Source organism: Ambystoma mexicanum, chromosome 1p, assembly GCF_040938575.1.
Source record: "Ambystoma mexicanum isolate Mex_15411 chromosome 1p, UKY_AmexF1_1, whole genome shotgun sequence".
In the NCBI taxonomy this organism is placed as follows: domain Eukaryota; kingdom Metazoa; phylum Chordata; class Amphibia; order Caudata; family Ambystomatidae; genus Ambystoma; species Ambystoma mexicanum.
Genome location: NC_090921.1, coordinates 1,071,798,478 through 1,071,812,978, shown reverse-complemented (window position 1 = coordinate 1,071,812,978; position 14,501 = coordinate 1,071,798,478). Strand labels below are relative to the sequence as shown.

General features: G+C 44.8%; 1 protein-coding gene across 2 annotated transcripts in view; it reads left to right on the top strand.

The window, feature by feature from the left end:
• Window positions 1–14,501, top strand: part of PEAR1 (platelet endothelial aggregation receptor 1) — a 390,559-nt gene that overhangs the window by 300,490 nt on the left and 75,568 nt on the right. For both annotated transcript variants that reach the window (XM_069604561.1, XM_069604559.1), the window contains exons 12-15: window positions 9,076–9,239; window positions 9,521–9,623; window positions 11,103–11,249; window positions 12,165–12,293. In XM_069604561.1, the coding sequence (XP_069460662.1) occupies window positions 9,076–9,239; window positions 9,521–9,623; window positions 11,103–11,249; window positions 12,165–12,293 (543 nt within the window). The remainder of the gene's footprint in view (window positions 1–9,075; window positions 9,240–9,520; window positions 9,624–11,102; window positions 11,250–12,164; window positions 12,294–14,501) is intronic.

The following is a 14,501-nucleotide window of genomic DNA, read 5'->3' as shown; positions in this document are numbered from 1 at the left end:
CTACGATAAGGACGCCAAACTACTAAATGACATCTATCTCGAAATCCAAGCGTGGATGGCTGCCCACAGCCTATGTCTCAATGACGATAAGATGGAGCTTCTGATTATTGGATCCCAAGCTCATCTAAACAGAATAGGCACAAGCCATAAGACCTTCAATATTGACGGGAATATCATTAAAGTTGCAAACCAAGTGAAAACCTTAGGCGTCTATCTAGATTCCACTCTCTCCCTCAAATAACAAGTCAATGCTACGGCCTCATCCACTGCCTACACTAATGAATTGATTAATGCCTGCAAACCCTACTTATCTACCAACAGCTGCCTCACGCTAGCCAGGGCACTGATTTTATATAAGCTGAACTATTGCAACACTGCATTCCTGATGTCATCAATGAAATTTGTGATGTCATCTTTGATGTCCTTGGTGTTAGTCTTAGCAGTGCAGGGTGGTGGCGCAAGTTATGGTTGATTAGCTTACCATAACTGGTGAATTTCTGGGGTTTTCCGGCTTTACTTGCAACCATAACGTCCCTTTAACAAAGTTTTTATAGTGAATTTCATGGGTTTTTACCAGTGCGTGTTATTTTCCTACAACTTACTAATATCATACTTACCCAATATAGAAATATTTGTGTCCAATTTACAAAGTGTCACCTTAAAATCCTGCCATTTCCCAACTTCTCGAATCATTTTTAACACTTCTATACACTTTTTGCAACTATTTCAGCTGATTTTGCATCCATAGACGTCTAAGAGCATCTGACTTCATTGCAGACCTTCCAGACAGTGCCACATGGCCATACGCTGGCACGCTGCATGATGACTGTCTGAGAACCCGTCCGCACTTCACGATAAGATCTGTGCTTCGCGACCAGTTCAGAACTGCAATTTCTACTGATCTAGGAACTTTCAACTTCAACATTTCCCTTGCACAGCTCCTACACCTATTCCTACTCATTATCCATTAGCAATCTAGTACACAGTACGTACTTGGAAGATTTTTAGCAAAACTGCTATTTATCTTAAAAATGGCATCAGCTGATGCCATCCCTCCTCCCCAAGAGCCACCAGCACCACCAGCTGGAGGACCTTCACAACAAAAAAAGTGGAGTACTTCCTAGACAATGAAGAGGACCAAGAAGATGCGGTAGAGGAAGTGTCTACCTCTAGCACCCAGAGAGAATCATGGGTGTGGCAGTTCTTTACCACTATTTGTCACAAGTCTCTCCCCTTCTCACCTGTTTTTCCTTGCTTGCGACCTTCTTGGATTATTTCTTTCGCACGGTCCGGGATTTGTACAGGCCTGTGTGCTGGTCTTCAGATTCCAGCGTGAGGATAACAGTCCTACACTAGGAGGCGTTCAGACGTCCAGGACCGGGAACCAGGAAGGAAACAATGTCCGAGCTCGGAGGCACGGAACGCCATGACCCGAGCACGGGCGAGGATCCAGGAAGAAGATTGATGGTAAGTTCGAGGAAGGAAAAGGGAAGGAAGTTAATTCAAGGAATCGGAAACAAAACTCGGAAGGAAGCCCCGAGCGAACTCCGGTGATTCACGTCAGACTACACAGAGCGGTAGCGTTGAGATGCGCAGAGCCGTGGAGGCGTGACTGTTTTGTAGGAAGTTGAACGTAGCGCATAAAGGCTGGCAAGCTGTGTTCCGCATCAAACAGACATGTTGGAAGGATCACGGAATTCAGTCCTCTATGGGTCAGGGACCACGAAGTCCAGAATGGACGCAGTCGGCGGTTCATGACACTGTTGAGAATGCACCAAAGGCTAAAGCTACCAAAGTGAAATGCACTGAGTGCAACTTTGTATTCAGTCGCGGACTCGCCTGACAGTAATCCTACGGGACCACCTCCATGTGCTACCACACCAAATCCAGTGACCACAATGCTCTCAGAAAGGTTGTTCCTTTCTTAGCAAGTAGGAGGCTGTCTTCCTCCACCTCATCTTCCTCAACCAATACTGTAACCACACAGCCTACTTCTGTGGGACACAAAAGACCACCAGCTACCTTGCAAGCAATAAAGGAGGTTGTTGATCCATATATTTTTTAAGACAACAGTCCTCTGTATATACTACAACACAACATTCTGTAGGGGGAAGCACTTTTGAAGTGTTTTTGAAGTGGTAATCAAGGAGCATGAGAAACACTGCCTCCTACCTTAGAAGTAACACATGTGCAACATCTTCCCCTGTCCACCTGCCCCTGCATATTAGTGCTTGGTGCCTCTTCCCTCTTTTCCCTCCCCACCTTTCATTCAAAGCTCTCCTGCCAAAAAAAAATAATATATCAAAAAACAATAAAAGAAATGTTCCTTTAGGAACCACTTTTCACAGTTAAGAAATAGAACTGAAAAAAAATGTATCGACTCCATCTACTTTACAATTCTCAGTAAAGTGCATAGACTCAATACGATTTTCCAACATTTCCATCAGCATTTTGTGTGTAATGCGAATGGGAATATTGTGGTGTTCATCACCCGTTCCAAGGACTGGAACAGTGGATACCAGACCGGCAGCCCAAGTTATCAGCCCAAGCGAAGCGAGGGTGGATAACAAGGCCTCTGGACCATTTTCCCCCATTCCAGCCCCTGCAATGGAGGATGAAGGACATTAGCACCCCAGGTTCCCAAAGCAGGAACCAGGGGTGCTTAAAAAAAAGGATTTTTCTTCCTACACCAGGATGCCTGCGGCGTCCCGGTGTAGGAAGAAAAATTATTTTCCAAGATGGCCACCATGGAAAGGAAAGGTAAGGTTCCATACAGGGCCCCTCTTCGCTTTCTATGGCAGCCTACAGAAAGCGAAGAGAGAACCCTATGACCATATTACCACGAGCACATTTTTCTTCCCTTTCAAAGCTATCCCACTTTCGAATAACTTTACCACAAAGCCGGTCCCATGTGGACATGGCCACTTTAACCCCATGTGTTGTCCCTCGTGGTCATGGCCAGTAGCCAGATTGTCCGGATCATGACTTTATTCCATGACCAAGACAATGTGGCCACTGCCCATGGCCACAGGCTACACCCCAGTCACCAAAGGTATATCACTATTTTTTGTGCCTACATTATGACACTTGTCAAAAAATAAAACACAGGCACATTTGCAAAACCATGCTTTAAGGTCCTTGCCAATGTTCCTTACACAAGTTTGCTGGACACCTACCCATGTTTTATTTTTTCAAAAGTGTCAAATGTATGCACATACAATAGGCATATAACCTAGCCCACATTTGACAAAATCCATTCAGACTTTACGAAAACATTTATATCTAGATCTAACATCTTTTTAGCAAACTTTTGTGTAGATTCGTCAAATTGCACCACATTTATAAGCCTTTACAATATTTTGGGACCCCCCTCTAATTGTTCCCCCTCTTGACAGAATCCCACCAAACTTTGCAAAATCATTTACATCTAAAATATTTTTGCAAATGTTTGTGTAGATTCATCAGATGGCACCACATTTATAAGCCTTTACAATATTTTGTGACCCCCCAATCTAATTTTGCCCCCTCTTGATGAAATCCCACCGGATTTCTCAAAAACATTTATATATAGATCTATTATCAGGTTCCCAAATTAAGTGTAGATTTGTCAAAATGCACCTAATTTTTAAGCCTTTACAGTAGTTTGGCACCCCCCCTCTAATTTTACCCCCTCTTGACAGAATCCCAACAAACTTTGCAAACTCATTCGGAATCAGGTCAAGAATATAATTGCAAAATGTCATGCAGTTTCATTAAGTGGCACTAAAGTTATAAACCATCCAAGAACTGCTTTTCACCAACCCTGTAATGCAGAGGTGTCCACGAACTTCACAGTACTGTTCGCGAACATCCGGACCGCTTGCAGCCTTTGTCTGCAAAAAAGCCAGTTTTCTTGCTTCTTGCAGCCATATCCCATCCGATCCTCATCACCCCTCACCTCCTCAGAGATTATTTGATAAGTTTGACAAGTGCAATGTTGTGTTTTTTAATATGTTTTTTTCGCGATTCCAAAAATCTGACACACATCACGCTTTTCACCATCCAATCAGTGGGCGCATCCGATGTCCACGGACATCACGTTGCCTTCTAAGCCAATCAGAGTCCAGTCCGCAGACCGAACGGGGAAATGTGTCTGCAGACCGGACACATATATCACTAATTCTTTTGACTTACTTTTTGGTTGTTTTAAAAAAAACAACTGGACGGATTTACACCAAATTAACAAAAGCACGCTTTCATGACCAAGCTGCTGCTGCTGCCGCAAATCCGTCCAGCGGTTTGGGCTGTAGGCGTGAGCAAAGTTTTTTCCCTTTGTGTCTATGGAAAAAAAAAATTGGGACCCCCCTACAACTTTGCCCCCCCCTTGACGAAACCTCACCAAACCTGGCATAAAAATTCAGAACGGGTCGACTATTTTATCTGCAAACTTTGGTGAGGGTTCGTCCAGGTGGAGCGAAGTTATAAGCCACCCAAAAAGTGCTCTTCCTATGGGTTTAGCAACTTAACCATAACTACTCGGCCGCTACCGCAGGCCCAGTAATATATATATATAACTCATAATAATCATGATAACTCAAGTCTAGAAATGTTATGTTGTTGAATGTGGAGGAGGCTTTGACCCTCGCAGACATTGGAGAGCGGTTCCACACCACGCTAGACACAGATATTAAGATGATGGCTCACTGCTGTCTTATCTGTAATGGAACTTAACCTGAATGTTGACAATTTATGGTATGTAGTTGTTATTTTTTCAAATTAAAACATTAAATCCATAAATTGCATATGTTTTGAATAGAAGTGTAGCGAGGCTGTTCTACCTGGGCTCCAACAGTTACATACTCACTTGCTGTAGTGCCACGTTGCTACTCCTCTGGATGCCGCCATGGTAGTTTCAGATTCCACTTGGTCAGTATTTCAGGAAGAAATATGCACAACCCACTGATGATAAATCATCTTCTATCAGTCCATACCCACAGAGAGTAGAAAGTCAGGTCTTCAGTAGCCCTCCCTAGAGACTCCCCATCCAATGAGAATATTTTTGTAATGTTGCCTACTTGGGTTTAATCAGTATGTTGCATGGTTAAACATGCCCCTGGTGATGTACTAATAACCTACTCAATACAAAGGTAAATATGTTATTTGATGTAATGGGAATACCAAAAATAGTAAAAGGATCAACATCCTGTGTCACACAGCTGACACATTTAATAGGTTAACAAATAATTTCAGCTCCAGGTTTCCAGAAATGGACCCGAGCAGACTTGCTAGTTTTCAACCAAACACATGTCTGAACTGGAGATGATATATATTTAGGATTCCTTTTTAGGTTGTGACAGGTGTTGATTCAGTAACTCCCAGTGGAGCAAAAACATGTGTTATAGATAGTGATTGTTTCTGACTTCCTGGAAAGTGAATATTCTGTGTGTGCCTTTGTTGCATGTGGTTGCCTCTGCTGTCAATTTCATGTAAATAGTTCTGTTCGCTTCGTTCTCTGTATTTTACATGTGTGCTTGTTTTTACGTTAAGTACTTTAATGATTGTTATCACTTGTAATGTTAATGTTAAAGATCCTTTATTCCGGGCACTATCACCACCGGAGTGGTCCCCTGGGGTGCAAACAGCATTATTATCATCATCATGTAATTAATCAACTAATCAATGTTTATTGCCAGTATTGCAAATCCATGAAACATTACACAACAGTAAAACGTCCATAATAATGACAAAGTATAAGAATAAAAACGTATCTTATAAATTACATTGCAATACTTGACAAAAGAACCCATGATATACAATCTATAAGTGAAATTAGTAGATTCGTAGATCTGATTCCCAGAGCTACCAGAAGATCTACTCCAAACTTCAGCACACCCTTCTATCATTAACTAACAACATATACAAATACAAAATCTTAGTTACAATTTAAAATCCTTAATAAAAGAATTAAAAACGTCTCACGAGGAATGGCATACCATCAATAAAATTATAGAATGTGTTTGTTGGTTCCCATGTATTGTCACATGTACAAACAGTTTTAATAAAAATGGGGTTATGTTGCATGCTTGAGAAATGGATATCTAACACAAATAAAGGTCTTTATCCGGTGTCATGGTCATAAATGGAGCAAAGGCTCTCACGGTCGACGGTGTTGCCTCGGCTTCATAGTGTTATTCTTTCGGATCTTTGAAGAAGACGTCATTAATGTATTCTCTTAAGTGGCATCTTGGTACACATGATCAAAACCTTAATATGTTAATGTTGATTCAACATATTCATTCCACTTACTCTTATACCATCTATCCATGGTAATTACATCTTGAAGAATTGATCTAGTTAACACCACCTTCGCGTTTGTACAAATGCATAGCCTATTTCTGCTAGTTTGGTTTTGTTTTAACTAGCAGAAATAGGCAATATATTTGTCAATAAAAAAAGGCACATTTGTTGGCGATAGTTTGCAGGACACCAGAACATGTTGCAGAGCATGTTTGATGTTTTCATTGAAATGTTGAGGTCAGGTCACCCATAAATTCAGCATAACTGTTTATTAAGTACTGTAAGAGACTTGGTATGTGACCAATTTGGTGTCAAGAACTTTCTCACAACTTTGTTTGGTACCTGAATTCACTGACGTGGCCGGGTGATGGGAGCCGGACTCTCGTACTCTTCAGGTTTCCAGAATTTTCAGGGGTGAGAGTCAGCAGAGAAGGAACTGACCTTGGAATACCTCTGTGAATAAACACTGACAGGGACTCTGGGATACACCACGGGACGATGCCTCTGGATTTACGTGATGCAGGAACAGCGATGGATGCTGAACCGGGGAGCCGCGCTGCTACAATGGTATTTCCATGAGATCAAGAAGAGCAAGGCAGCAGAGGGTACTCCAGGGAACCAGGGGCTAAAGCAGGTGTCTTCTGGAAGAGAGACTGAGGGCAGGCTGGCAGGCAGGTAAAGGTCAGCCAGAGCAAACAAGCTAAAGGGGAAAGGAAAGCCAAGGCAAGAGGCAAGCAGGAAGGCCAAGGGGAATTGTCAAGCAGGAACAGGGAAGCCAAAGCCAGCAGGAAGAAGGAAAGAGAGGGCAAGGCAAGACCGGGACAACGTAGAGGAGCAGAGCTACAAGGCAGTCTTATCAGAGGTCAAGACAACTAGCAAAGCAGATTGCGTTATGGCAAGTCTGTCACAGAGAGCACAGGGTTTCAATCCCCAGTGAGCCATGGAAGGGAGGCCATGTGTACTGAGACTCGTCGGCTCATAACAGTAATGGTACGGTGGCCAGATGTCTTGGTTTTGCCAGGACTGTCCCGGAAATGGGTGCTCTGGTTAATTTTCCTTTGAAAAATTCAGTGGTCCGGGTTTTTGGTAGTTGGTTTTCATAGCTGGCAGGCAGGAATGCACTTGCCACCAGTTGGCCGCATGTTTGTTATTGTTTTTCTGTTGATCCCATGTACTGCGTTGCCCCCACACCTTCCCCTCGCACTTTTCCTCTCCCCCCTCCCTTGCACTTGCACAATCTCAATGTCCCCTGCCTAGTATGATTGTTGTCTCTGTCTTCCCTTTGTTCCCCCTCCCATGCCTTGTCGCGCCGTGAAACACTTGTGTATAGGCGCGTTATAAATGCCATATTATATCATATATCATATCAATGCAGAATCTCACACAGAAGAAATGCTGCATTTTACGAATTAAGATGGTGGTAGTTTGTGATGAATGTATTATAATATGTGTTTAATCCACCATTAACTCTAAAACCACCTTCTCCTCCAACCGCTACTAAAGTGTAGTGCCTTGACAGCCACTTTCAAGAGTTAGTCCTACTTTTATGTTAGTTGCCCTGTTCCATGTTTTTACTTTTTAAATCTGGTCACTCTATGTGATGGGGAATGTCAAACTTTAGATGGCAGACTGAAAAGTGTGATTAGCAGAAAAAAACAGGATTGGCAGAGGGTGTCACCCACGACTTGGTGCTACCCATACCTACCGATAAACAATGAAGATCTTACCTTCTACCTCACGCCCCAGGATCAGACAACTGGTACATCTGAGTCACCCAGCTTCCCTTGCTGCAAATCCCTTCATGTCAGTTGTCTGTGCTGCATATCTATTCTTATGTGTGGTGTGTAACTCTGTTGCATGTGGATTATACATTCTTTCAAAAGGATGGTCTGACATGTGAAGTTCCTCTTACAAAATTGTCACAGAACCAGGGACGTCCCTTGTAGGTCGCAACTGCGACACCTGTGGTCTCTCTTGCTACCCCTGGGCTGGGCTGTGGCCAGTGTCATGTGGCTCTTTGGTCCTGGAGGTCCTGGCTTTCTTGTACAGGCCTCTTAAAAAAAAACAGGGGGCTGCACTAGTGTAACACTTTGAGCAGTGACCCTAAATAAGAAAGAATAGGAATAACAAATCATTTGTCTTTATGGGGGTGAGTTCCTGCGTTAGTCTGTTCTGAAACACCTCAACTCAGCCTTTCATCCTTCTGAGGTCGATAAATGGGTACCAACACAGGTTGGGTGATAGTGGGTATATATGTCTTCTATGTAAAGCGCTTAAGCGTAAGTGCTATATAATAACACATCATTATCATTTGGTCATGGATGTCTGCTTGCATTCACAGTAATTTGGTGATATGGGCCTATACACACTGATATTAACGATACATATGGTGATCCATTCCTTTATGAAATGTATATCACATTATTGCATATCATAACCATATTATTTGTTGTGTACTTAGGAACAATGCTATGTGATGCCCCTTCCTGTTTGGTCAAGGGGCGAAAGGTCGTGTTCCTTTGCTTCCCGTGATGTCATTTCGGGGGTTGGTCAAATGACACCACGTCCTGTGATGTCATCAGAGGTCAAGGGTCGTGTGATGTCACTTTCGCCACCCCAGGCATTTTGTTGAAAGGACGTCCCTGCACAGAACCACTAATATACACACAGCAATCTTGTGGCACCCAGACCGTGCTTGATGTGAGGACCTGATGGGTCAGAGTTTGCAGATCTGGATTCTGTTCTCCTGATCTTCCTGCACCCTATGAACTGTATGTTTTGTTTTTTTCTCGCCGCTAGGTTGGCAAAAGGGAGATTGCTCCGTCCCCTGTCCCAAAGGAACCTGGGGTTCAGGGTGCAACGGAACCTGCCAGTGTGCAAACGGCGCCACCTGCAGCCCTATCAGTGGCCTATGCGCCTGCACGGCTGGGTGGCATGGCGACAGATGCAACAAGCCCTGCCATGTAAGTTCCAACAGACACCTACAAAACGTCCTGGTTTTCTACAGCAGATGTTAGTAAGTTTTAATGACCCCCAAAGGCGGACATTTTGAACAATCCCTGTATTAGCGCTGCCAACATATATCTGAAGCCCGAGTGTACACCAGTCGCATCCCCTACAAGAATATAGAAACATGTGCACTTAGTCTTTTTCATATATCTTGCCAACTGATGCAAGCAATTCAAAATGGATGTGCTTTAGCAATGAATTTCAATATAACATTCTGTTTTGCTCCTCTCTTTAGAATCGAACCTACGGGCCGGGCTGCAGTGGGCAGTGCGACTGCCAACACGCGGACGGCTGTGATCCCATCACCGGGCAGTGCCACTGCTTGCCGGGTTGGACAGGTAAGCAAAGGCAGCCTACACAGCTCATCGAAAGGAACATTAGTGCTGCCTTTTCTTGGTTATTTGACACTGCCACTGCGAATGTGCCACATGCCTTGTGGTGCAAATTCAGGTGGTGCTGCGGTAGTCCATAGATTTGCAGTCTGTGGCATTACACGGGAAGCAACGGCCTCCCCAGCACCATAGAACAGGCCGCTATTGGTAGAAACGATGGAGCCTACGTCATGCATATGCTCAGGCTGTAATGTAAAGTACATCTAATCCTCCATTACCCCAGGCCTCGGTACAAGGGGGGATAATGGCCCAACTCCTCTGCAAGGATCCACTTTTGAAGTAACATCTCATATGGCAAATTGGCTACTTCTCAAAAGGAGACCAAAGCCTTTGTGATTTTCTAGTCCTAAGTTCAAAGTTACCCCTTACCAGCAATGCGCTGATCGCTGGCTGCACACCTGCCTCCGAAATATCAAAGTATACAAGCATTGGCAATGACAACAGTTTTGGCTTTCTATAGGCATGGGAAATGCGCCAGGCACTGTCATAGTGGTATTAACTGGTCATCAATGGTATCAGCTTCAGAATGGTGCCTGTGCCTGGGCATATAATAGCAGTGCCTGCCAAATGCCTAATATGTAGACGTTGGCTTTGCCAATGCTTGTTATTAACAGGACTTCAGTGAAGGGCACTCCTAGTGCTTATAAATCGAGTGGCTGAAGGCAGTCCTGGTTAAGACACTTTATTACACCAGGAGCGGGTTTACAACTCCAATTAAGCCATTATCTCTCAGAAGACCGCTTTGAACAAACACTGGCAGCACTACAAGCACAACGTTTGATGGTAAGGCTTGATAAACCTAGATCAAAGAGATCCCCGAAGGATGTGTTTTGGGTGGAGAGGAGCAGGAAGTGGGTGTGAATGGCCATAGGGATAAGTATGGCTATGGGTAGTCGATGGGTGTGTAACTAACTTAATAACACCTGCCAGCTTTGTGTCCATCCTCATAGGCCATTTCACCCTACCTCTATTCTAATGCAATAGTTTATATAGGTGGTGTTTTAATACCACCTTACAGCCAAATCTAAAAAGGCTACAAATACCTTCTCTAACTGTGTTACACTGCCTACCCCTAACCAATCTAAAGCAGGCAGCCATCCAAGCCCTTTTCCCCAGGCTCATGTACACTGTGATGGAGACCTATAGGGACAATGGGAGTTCCCCCTACAGGCCTGACATCCTTCGCTTGTACAGAAGGTTAGTTGACACCATTCTTTCATGACAAAAGCAGAAAGACTTTCCCATTGCTCTTGCTGATGTAAAGAATGTGTGCATCGCTACCGTACCCAGGCTAGATACTGTACATGGAGGCCTACCTCCAAATGAGAGGTTAATTTGGGGGGGAGGGGGCGACATAACCTGCCCGTATCCACATTAGAAAGGGCAGTCTGTCATTCATACCATATCATTTCTGTTTTTTTGCAGGTGTGCGGTGCAGCCTGCTTTGTGAAGACGACCGCTGGGGGCGAAACTGCAACATGTCCTGTGCCTGTATGAATGGGGCAACCTGTTCACCGGAAGATGGGAGCTGCATCTGTGCCCCCGGTTACAGAGGACCAACCTGCCAGCGCAGTAAGCCAGGACCACAAATGATGTTTCTATGGTGGGCAAGCGAGTTAGGCATAGACTGTTGCAGGGCAAGAAAACCTGGCATGGGACTGACTCTATCACCATGAACCAGTCTGCTGAAAAGTCACCATTTCCCAGGTAGGGCAGAGTCTGCAGATGGTGAACGGTTCCCAGACGTTCAGCCATTTTGATGCCTCTGTTCCTGAACCGCAATCTTCAGGCGTGGCGTATGTTTATACCTGACTGCGGGGGAGGAATGCACTGTCTTATAAATATTCCAACATCTAAGCACGTCCCATATGGCCTATGACTCGCCAAATTGCTATCAAACCGCTGGTTCTCCTAAAAATTACCCTACCATAGCTTTTGACTCTGAATGTCCAGATGCAGTAACATGCCATGAACACCAGGCAACTGCTCCATTGGATTCAAAGTCTTACCTGAACTTTTGAGAAAACAGATTTACCTGTGGTCCAGTCCGCATCTTCCTTAATTGCCCTAAGATTGGTTATTTATAACGTGCTTTATGCGGGAACCCGGGGATCGAACCTGTGTCCCTCCGCACGTTGCCCCTGAGCTCTAAAGTGCACACAATCTGCTGCAACTATTCTTGAAATGGGCAGACATGCTGGGCCTCTGTCTGTTGTTCCATTGGGTTTCCTACCTTCCTAGATGCAATTTGGTAGGAGCTAGTTCCATCAAGAAGGGCGTGTCCCTGCGCCACAGTAGTGAAAAAAGGTCACTTGCTAAACCTTGGGCCGGCGGATAATCACTGCTGGCTGGGGGTTACCCAACTCTGCCTTCTAGCATCTGTAACAGCTGTAGCGTGACCTATGCCTGAGCTGACATGCTGCAGAGAAAGCTAGGTTTCCCTTACAATAATGATGTAACCAGTCTGTTCTTTCTGACATTCTCCAGCCTGCCTGCCCGGAAGATATGGGAAGAAATGTGCCGGGATTTGCAAATGCTCCAACTTCTCCACCTGCGACAACGTGCATGGCACCTGCGATTGCTACCCCGGGTGGATGGGCAGCGACTGCTCCCAGCGTAAGTTCACGTCAGAGTGTGAGAGCAGCTCGCCATGCGCCATCTCTCTGCCTGCTGAAAGAGGCGTAGCTTTATATCCAATGTGGCATGCCCTGTGCTGAAATGGACCACTGGGTCAAGCAAAAACTGGGTGTAATAGCGGAGCTAGAACTTGTGCATCTTCTCTCTTAGCCCCCTGCATATTGCATGCACCCAAATGTTCCTATAACTTGTTTTCCCCCATTCCCTCCACAAAGTTGATGTTCCAGGAGGCATTCCCTAATGGCCGGCTGACAAACAGCATTTCTATATCACAGAGCATAGCCAAAGAGCGGGTTTTAAGTGCTCAATGAGCTTAAATCACCAGAATGCTGCAAAGTACAGTAATGCCAACCATACAAATCTACAGTAGCACAGAAAAATATTTTCGTGACAAAGCAAATAGTACTAGACCCGAAATCCATTTGAATTGGCCTGAAATTGAAAAGGATGCAGTCGTTACCTGGTAGGATCTTTTACCATAATCTGGTCAGTTTGATGAATCCAGTCCTCTAGCTATCAGTTAATGTTAAAGGATCTCAAATAGCGGAGCTAGTTTCTCTTGAATCCTCGCCTCTCTCTGTTACATGTGGTGTGCCCCAGGGTTCAACTCTTTCTAGGCTCTTCAGTCTGAACCTTCAACCACTGGTTAAACGTCTCCACTCATTTGAAATCAATTTCAAGCATCTTAATAAGCACCTTCTAAGACTTAAACTTATCCCTCCCTCCTCACTCTCGCTTTCCCCCATTTTCACCCTTGTTACAATATCCATTTTTAAAGAAAAGGGACATTTTAATTAATTTTGGGAGATCTTGGGAAGGGGGTCTCTAAAATTAATTTAAAGATGGTTTATTTTTCTTCTGCTCACACTGACCCCTTTTTCACCTTTAACATGTTCCCCCTCTCTTGATCCTCTTCTCCCTGCTAATTTTCGCCCCATTTCTTTTCTTTCTTTTTCTCATAAAGCTCCTTGGATCTTTGGTTCACCTCTCTTCAGCTCTTTTCTGGAGAAGTCTAATTTCTTTGATCCTTTTCAGTCCGGGTTTTGTCCTGGCCGGGGCACCAAATGTGTCTTGGTTTCTGCCCTTGATGACCTAGTTTGGCTTACGGATCAAGGTGGTATCAGAGCGCTGGTTTGGTTAGATCTGTCTGCTGCCTTCAACACCATCGATCATTCCATCATGTTTAGCAAGCTTGCCTCTGCAGGCATCTCGGGCCCGGACCTGACTTGGTCCCACTCTTTTCTATCTGATCGTTCCCAATCTCTTTCCTTCCGCCCTCACCTTTCTTCTCCTGTTCCTATAACTTGTGGTGTACCCCAGGGTTCTGCCCTCTTCCCCTGTTTAATGCTTATATTCAACCTTTGGCTTCACTCATACAGTCTTTAGGATTTCTGCTGTTATTTTTACATGGATGATACCTAGATCATTCTATGTCCCGATTTGGTTCAACATGACATAGCAGAGCACTGCAGTACGTGCTTGCAGTCGGTCAACACCTGGGTGAGTGATAACTGGTTGAACCTTAACAGCGAAAAAACAGAGGTACTGGTGGTTCGTCCTCCCTCTGCTGCTGCCTTATGGACCCCACTTTTTTGGCCCTCATCCCATGGTCCTCTACTTAAGCCAGCCACCATTGTTAAAGATCTCGGTTTAACGCTCTCATCCCCTCTATCAGCAGAGGCCCAGTTGAGTGCTGTGTACCAGTGTGAGCATTTTAAACGTGGGTTTCTGCGCAAAGTTCTCCCATTTCTGCCTGCTCACCTTCGTGCTCCAATGGTGTCTTCTTCCATCTCTGGGACTGGAGTTGAATTACTGCAACTCTCTTTTTCTAGCCCAACCTGCCTACCTTCTTCGTCCTCTCGAAATCCTACAAAACTCTGCTGCTAGAGCTGCTACCTCTTCGCCCGTGCACACCCACATCAGCCCTAGTCTCCGTTCCCTCCACTGGCTCCCGGTCTCGAAGCATATTAAATTCAAAGCTCTTTGTATTGTACATCCGGCCTTTTATGGCACCGACCCCAAATATCTGCAGGTGTAATTTCACCTTTTCGCTCCATTCCGTGCCCTATGCTCCTCTTGTGCACGTTTAATTCAGGTGCCGCCTTTTAAACACGCCAGGAAGAGGGGCCGCGCCTTCTCTGTTGTCGCTGCGATGATGTGGAACAAACTCCCCCTCTCCCTTCGCAC